At 40.7% G+C, this 8,059-nt stretch overlaps 1 protein-coding gene across 1 annotated transcript; it reads left to right on the top strand.

The window, feature by feature from the left end:
• The first annotated feature begins 943 nt into the window (after positions 1-943).
• Positions 944-7,665, top strand: LOC149304768 (phospholipase A2 inhibitor and Ly6/PLAUR domain-containing protein-like). Its single transcript, XM_089478936.1, has 6 exons — positions 944-985; positions 1,747-1,855; positions 2,918-3,046; positions 3,495-3,647; positions 5,347-5,484; positions 7,340-7,665. Exons 2-6 carry the CDS (start codon positions 1,807-1,809, stop codon positions 7,543-7,545), a joined length of 675 nt encoding a protein of 224 aa, XP_089335062.1. The 5' UTR covers positions 944-985; positions 1,747-1,806; the 3' UTR covers positions 7,546-7,665.
• The last annotated feature ends 394 nt before the right edge of the window (positions 7,666-8,059 follow it).

Below are 8,059 nucleotides of genomic sequence, written 5' to 3'. Positions count from 1 at the left end.
ACCCCACGCTATGGGATCGAGTCTTGCCTGCTGCTCCTAGGAAATGCTTTGAGTCCCAGTTCAAAGCACCTCACAATGTAAAAGAACAATTAAAACACACACACAAAATGAACATTAAAATAAAGTTAAACTATTTACATTATTAAATGGATTTGCCTTCAAGTTAAAATGCAATTAAAAAGATAAAACACGCTTAAAAATAGTTATGTTAAGACAATACAGCACTCTCTAGCCTGTTATTTAAAAACATTCTGCTTTAAAAGATGACTTGGATAGAAAGATTTTAGTTTGCTGATGGAAACATAAGGAGGGGACTATTCTGGCTTTCCAGAGTCTATGGTCAGCCACCAAGAAGACCCTCTCTCACATCCCCACCAACTTTGAATGCTTTAAACCTCAAGGTCTTTCCATCCCAAATACTTTGCATGCACTGGCAAGTTCTTCAGGAACAAAAATGTGCATAGCAACAAAGAAATAACAATATATAACTTCAGGCAATCAGAATTTCTATTATTTCTTTATTTCATTTGTATGCCGCCTTTCTCCCAGAAGGGAAGGTGGCGGCTATGGTGAACTTGGCTTTTGTGGCTGCTGGGCATTTTTCTCATGATGTGGCCATTTGGGAACTGAAAGAAAGAACAGGAGACCCATCCCGATTCCAAAATGCACTGTCAGTTGAGTGTTACTGGACACACTGTTGATTTCCCCCTTACTATGTATCACAGAGAACCCAAGCAAACTGATTTTCCATCTGCATAATGCTGGGAAGCTCAGTGACGGTGGGTAAAAGTTATCTTTCACCTGAGCTTGTTTGCCGTTTACTAATCTTGTTAGAGAACTCAGTAAAGCTTCTAAGAATGCCCAAGATTTTCTAGAATTGTTTGAAAAGCACTGGCTTAGCAGGCAGCCAACCTCTGTCCTTCATGGCCTGGAATGGGAACCACTGAACAATGAGAATCTCTCATCAAAGCTACGAGAAGTGATGGTGAGATGAAATACTCAAACTAGATAATGAAATAGCTGCCTCATAGACTTTAGCAGTGGATGATATAGAAGGCACAGTGTTGGATCAAAACACTCATTGAAGGCTGTTGGCCTTTCATAGGATCTAGGCTAACAATCTTCAGTGAAAACATGAAACTCTGACCTGTGTCATCTCCTTCATGAGTTATAGATGTGAGAATCAAAGCTCATCTTGAATATGAACAGAAGACGAACAGAAGACCTAATGATACTGATGAAATTGTTCAGCAGGGCGGAGTCCTTACCTTATCACAGATTTAGCCCCTTCTGAGCAACACAAATGTTCATTGGCAAAGACAGAGGAAACTTCTCAAAGCATTCATAACCATGTGGTCAACTTGCTTGCATGCAAATACACGCAACATGCATGTAACCATATGATCAACACCAGAAAAACAAAGGGACTCAGCAACCCTTAGAGTCCCTAGGCTTTGGATGGTAACTATTCATCATGCATAGCAAGGGTTCCATCAGTATAAAGGTGGGAGTTATTTATTTGTTGCCACATTGGGGATTGCTTTATTCTTACTTACACTGAGTCCACTTTGGCCATTTTGTTTCTCTTTCATCAAGTTTGGAGACATCTTTGCAGTGTACTTGTTGTTGATGAGGAAGAAGACAATAAACCTAACAGTTTGGTTTCACCCATCTTCTTAAATGTTCACATAAATGTTGTCGGAAGTTGCTCTTCCATATACATGCTTCTTTGTGATATCTTTACAGGCCCTTTGACCCAATGAATGCAAACCTATTGTGGAGAGGTTCGTTGGATTTTCCATTGCCATGCAGTATCTGCTAAGGCTCTCACTCTTGTTGGTGCTGCTAACAATAGGTAAGGAAAAGTTGGTAGCTCATGGGAAACGTAGGTTGTAATTTACAAACACAGTTCTGAATGCCTAACATAGAGTTACACATTTGTAACTGATTCATATTCACCATCCTTGTTTATACAACAGGGTAAGAAATAAATAGGGATGGTAAAAGTGCCCCAGTGCTGACCTACTGGGCATCAGCCACATTTAAAGCTATCCGCTCTACAAAACCACCTGTATAACCTTATAGTGCTTATCTCCAAATAAAGAGACAAAGCCTAAGAGTATATAGAGTTGGTGCTTCTTGAGATTTCCACCGCCAACAAAGATAAAACTCATTTGGACTACAACTGAATTGAAATTTTATTTTATTTTATTACCTGTCTTTTATTGCCCATTGGTTCCTGGTATATATATATATATATATATATACACACACACACACACACACACACACACACACTTCCATGCCAGCATTTTCTGAAGATGCCAGCCACAGATGCTGGCAAAACGTCAGGAATAAACTCTTCTAGAACATGGCCACATAGCCTGAAAAACCCACAAAAAACTATGGATGCCAGCCATGAAAGCCTTCGACTTTTCTTTCTTTCCTCCTCTGAACCTTGCTTCCCCTTTCCCTTCATAACACCAAGCCCCTTCCAACTTACTGGAAAGCCCTTCTATGCTCAGCAGTGAGCAGGCAGGCTTGAAGGAACATTTGGGTATATCCACATAGCAAGATCTTAAATGATGACAACAGTAGCGGGATCCACTGTGGTCCTCCGGGAGTCCCAGTGCTCCTGTGATCATTTTGCATCTGGCTATGGGGACATGTTTCTCTGAACCTTCCTGCTCACTGCAAAGCAAAAAAATGGCCTTGCAGAGCAGCTTTAGAAGCTTAACTATAAATCGGGGAGAGAATACATGGCTCAGTTTGGTATGGGTCCATATGTAGATATTTACATCATGCTGAGGGGATGCAAGATTGAGGCTTCCAAGTGCTTAAGAGGGTTATGAAGTTCTATGTGTACAAACTACAGGCATTGTTCTCCCTCCCTCTTTTTCTTTCTTCCATATTCCAGGTAATGCCGCTCCTGTTCCTCTAGAATGCGAAGTTTGCTATGCCACCGGGAACACATGCACTGGCCCTAAGCAGAAGTGTCCTCGTAAGAAAGATACCTGTGTCGTTTCTTTATCTGAAAGTACTCTAGGTAGGTAGTAAGGTCTTAAATCAGGGCTAGAGATAGACAGCTTAGTCAGTTTTGCTTTCAGTTTTTGGTTATTTCTAGATCCAGATGCAGCCTGTGTCTTTTTGTGGTCATTGCAGAGGTCATTCTCAACTGACCTTGGACAATATCCAAAATCCCCCCAGGATTTCCTTTTCAGCTGCTGCAGCCCTCCCTCCGTGGCTATATAATGGCTGCTGGAGAGCAGAGGCATGAGATTCCTTTGGGGATCCCAAAGCTGATCTCATCATTCGACATCTAGCTATTGGAACACAGTCATTCAATGCCTATCGCTCACCACCGGAGAGAAATAACGCAGATCCATCTGTGCAGAATGTTTATGATATGCACGCAATAGCAAGATCTTGGCAGCTGTGTAAGTCTTAATATTGTGTGCTTTGCTATTCACTGCACATTCTCTTTTCCTTTGCAGATGGAAAGAAAATGGTTATCATAGAGAAAGGCTGTGAAGACTCGATTGTCTGTGTTTCTCCTTCCATTGATTTGTATTTGGGGCACGGACTATTCTACAGGGGAAGTCTGACTTGTTGCAGTGGGGACAGCTGCCAAAATGTCTCTTCTAAATGTAGGTATACAATATCTTGGTTTTCTTTTTTTTTCTTTCATGCTTTTCCTTCCTATCTCATCTTCTTCACTTCCTTTGCCCAGTTTTCTCCTCCTCTCTATTTTCTGAACCGTTCCACGGCAGAGGATAGAGAAGGCACTACAGCACAGAGATACCATCCCTTTATCTTACTTTTGATATTAAAAGCTTACTATTTCTATCACAGAAAAGTAAGCTGTGAGCTTCACGCCCGCATCAGCCCCAGCTACATTGCCAATGCTTTCTAAGAGCTCTGCTTAAAAAAGCACTAACTATTAGGGTTCCAAACTACAAATCCATTCTGGGGTTTGTAGTTTGGTGATAGGCTTAGACATTTCTACTAGTAACAATAATGGTCGTGGTGATGATGGTGATGGTGATGATGATGATGATCCCAATGCCCTCCTTCCCCAGGACTGAAATTCAAAATACAAAATTAAAACAAATGAATATTTTGTATATATTCATAGAATCATAGAGTTGGAAGAGACCCCAAGGGCCATCCAGTCCAACCCCCTGCCATGCTGGAAATCTAAATCAAAGCACCCCCGACAGATGGCTATCCAGCCTTTGTTTAAAAACCTCTGTAAGACAGCCTCATGTATACATTGAGGGCAGGTTTTGGGGTCAAAATTATGGATTTTTATATGATCCGTGGATAAGTCGAGGATAAAACCTTAGGAGTGTGTAACAAAGGATCTAAAGGATGAAGAAAAGGAAAACAATGCCAAAGAACTTACAAAACCCCAGCAGGCATAACTAAAATGGATGGATGAGAGAGGAGGAGGGAGGTCAGTGCTTCCAGAACAGACTATGCTCTTGACTTTCACCAGGAGATGGTTCCTTTTTAAATAAGAGTTCATGTATAGTACATACATTGACCCATGGATAAGTCTATAAATGAGTATATACAATTGGTTAAAAATGCACAAAGATTGCCATCCAAATGTAATTAATTGTCCCTGACATTCGATGTGGATAGAAACATCTTGAACCTCAAGGCAAGCTATTTTTGTTGTTGTTGCTGTTGCTATTGGAGTTTAAATTTTATTGCATGGGTTTTACAACTCTTTGCCTTCCAGAAGGCGAAGAGAGGAGTGGCCTCTATCTACATAGACATCTCTCATCTTAACTGACAACAACAAAAATGGGATCGTGACAAAATGTAGCCCTGTGACTCTAACACCGTCATTATTTTTCTTATCCAGTATGGATTTTAATACTTTTACCCAATGAAAAAGTCAAGGGAGCTTTGGGAGCTTGCTTTATTTATTTTGCTTGACCCAATAAAAGTATTGCTGTTTTGGGATTTTTATGTTACTGTTTCCGTAACATTCAAAGCAATTTAAATCAGTTTTAAAAGGCAGCACTGCACTCTATTAAAGGCCTTTTCCAAGTCTCTGATATTTTCTGCTAGTATTCTTCTGTCATCTGCATAACTTAGACCTCTGATATTCCTTCCTTCTATCTTCAGTCCTCCTTCTGAGTCTACTCTTCTTTTAGCTTAGCAGTAATATATGTGAAAAGGATATTGGGGTTATAGTTGATTGTAAGTTGAACATGACCCAGCAGCGTGATGCTGCAGCAAAGAAGGCAAATCATATTTCATTCTGCATTAACAGGACCATAGTTTCCAAGGACTGAATTTAATGCCAACCCTGATTTTCTTCATATTTTTTAGTACCAGACCAGCAAACTAAACCAAATGGAAAACAATGTCCTGCATGCTACTCTTGGGCCAAAACATGTGAAACGGAGGTGGTGAATTGTACTGGATCAGATACATACTGCTTTGATGTAACGTCACGGATGAATATCGGTAGGTCCCAACTCAAATGTAGCAAGAAACACAGCACAGCAAAGGGATCAAAAACCCCAAACAAAGGGAAGTGTAGGTGTATAAAATATTAGATAATCAAAATATATATTAGAAAGATACCATGGAGAGCCAAAGGGTACCATGGAGAGCCAAAAAGACAAATGGACACATCATGAGAAAATTACTTTGGTCACATAAAGAGAAGACATGACTCACTTGAAAAGACATGAATGCTTGGAAAGGTGGAGGGCTGTCTGGTTATGGAGCATAGTCAGAATGCTGCTCTGATCTTCAATAGACATGGAAAGGCTATTCAAGAGGGCTATTGCAGAAAAACTGTGAGTCTGAGCAGGGATGCTTTGGCCGTTGTGGAAGATGGAAGAGAATATCATCCTTTACAATGACCAAAATAAGACTCAGGCATTGCCCTCTTGAGTATGTCACTAATGCATGCCAGTCATGCATAGGGAATTTACCTTTTCGTGAGGTCAAGTAAGGCAACCTGTGCATCTGGTGGCGATGGGTTATTCTTAGATATACCAGAATGAGAAAAAGAGTGAACCAAAATCAGAACCAAAGGAAGTTCTCTAGAAAAATTCTGATTGAAATTCACAGACATAAGCAAGGTCAGGTTCAATTCAGGTCACTCTACTTGAAAAGCAATATTTTAGAGCAGATAAAGGTGCGGAAAAGCATGCACACCGGGTCTAGAATAACTTCCATAGATGTAATGATATCAATGTACAATATTTGGGGCTATTTAGCTGAGAAACAGAATGATAGAGGTGTATAAAGTGATATACGGCGCAGAGAAAATGGTTGGAAAGAAGCTTCTCTCTCACTCTTGAAATCATAGACACTGTGATCTGAAGCTGAATGCTGGGAGATTAGGGACAGAGAGAAGGGAATGCTTCTTCCATACAACTTTCACCAGTGAATTGTGGAAATCACCAACACCAGATATAGTCATGAGAGTTCACAACTGGAGTTACATCTACACTGTAGAAACAATGCAGTTTGACACCACTTTAACTGCCATGGCTCCATCCTATAGAATCTTGGGATTTGTAGTTTTGTGAAGTAGAGAAGGCTGAAGACCTTGCAAAACTGCAAGTCCTAGGATTCCATAGGATGGAGCTACAGCTCTTAAATGAGAGCCAGTGTGGCACAGTGGTTCAAGTGTGAGGCAATGACTACGGAGAGCAGGGTTGACCTCAGCCATGAAACCCGCTGGGGAAGTCACACTCTCTCAGCTTCAGAAGAAGGCAATAGAAAACCTCATCAGACCAAATCTTGCTGAGAAAACCCCATTTAGGGTCGCTATAAGTCGGAAATGACTTGAAGACACACAGCAACAACAACAAACAGCTCTTAAAGGGATATCAAAGTGCATTTCTACAATGTAGAAAAAGGGACTGGGGAAATATATGAGGGATAGAGCTATGGCCCTGTGTCACCTCCAGTACCAGTGGCTGCATTATTATTATTATTATTATTATTATTATTATTATTATTATGCTTTATTTATATAGCGCTGTAGATTTACATACCTCTTTATACCCATTTTTCATGAACACATTCAGGAGAGAGCTCATCTGCTGCAGGTGGGCTTCCCAAAGGGTTGGTTGGTGTGTGAACAGAATGTTTTACTGGATTGGATTTTGTTCTGATTGTGCATGTTTCCCCCCCTAATTCCATGCATTCATTTCTATGAAACTACATCTACATCTAGCTAGCTCTTGCTAAGTTGCATTCCTCAGCAGCATTCTGGAAGGGGTTCCTTTTTTTATGGGGGAGAACAGTTAATATTGCAATATTGATTTCTCTGAGCACCCATCTTGTCTTTACTTTCTAGATGGATCCCGTCTGAACAACATCATCAAAGGCTGCACTACTAAGTCTGCCTGTGATCTCCTAGCTAATGGCCATTCCTTGTTTTGGGGCACCACAGAAATCATTGAAAATGCACAATGTTCACCAAAGCTTTCTCAGGGATCTCTTTGTACCAGCTGTTCACCATTAACTTTCTTTGGGCTCCTGTTGCTGAAGATCTTTCTGTAAAAGACTAGTTCATAGGATCGGATCCATTCTACATTCAGCTGTACCTCCTATTCTTCCTGTGGGCCACTTTCTCTAACACAAGGTGGCTTTTCTGCTTTCTTCAGCGAAAATAAAAACAAACTGAACAGGAATGAAATAAGAAAGTATGTGTTTTTTAAAATTAATTTTGACTCTCTCTATGAGCATGAAGCATGAATCCAGTCACAGGTCCAACAAGATGTAGATTACAAGGGACTCTTCTCATCCATGGGGGGTTCAGTTCTGGTCCCCCTGAAGGAAGGGTAAATTATGAACGGTCAGTCCCCATATTATTCAATGGTGCTGCTGTGTGCACTGATGCACCAGTGTTTCCACATGCATGCACCACCACGGAATAATATGGGATATGGCGATCCATGAGCGGTCAGATTCATGGATCACCAGCCTGCTTTGAAGGGTTCACTTTAATTTAACTGGATTCATGTAATTCAAGACATACCTAGATAAGAGCAGGATACATTCCAAGTAACTGAAG

Source organism: Sceloporus occidentalis, unplaced genomic scaffold, assembly GCF_023333645.1.
Source record: "Sceloporus occidentalis isolate IW3139 unplaced genomic scaffold, rSceOcc1.0.p SCAF_13, whole genome shotgun sequence".
Classification (NCBI taxonomy): Eukaryota; Metazoa; Chordata; class Lepidosauria; order Squamata; family Phrynosomatidae; genus Sceloporus; species Sceloporus occidentalis.
Note: the sequence above shows the minus strand (reverse complement) of the source record. Positions and strands in the feature narration are given on the sequence as shown.

Bases quoted from the DNA above. Each gene is read 5' to 3' on its own strand.
- LOC149304768 (XM_089478936.1), top strand. From the start codon at position 1,807: ATGCAGTATCTGCTAAGGCTCTCACTCTTGTTGGTGCTGCTAACAATA. The intron at 1,856-2,917 runs GTAAGGAAAAGT...TCCATATTCCAG, and splicing joins GTTGGTGCTGCTAACAATAG to GTAATGCCGCTCCTGTTCCT. The intron at 3,047-3,494 runs GTAGGTAGTAAG...TTTCCTTTGCAG, and splicing joins TTTATCTGAAAGTACTCTAG to ATGGAAAGAAAATGGTTATC.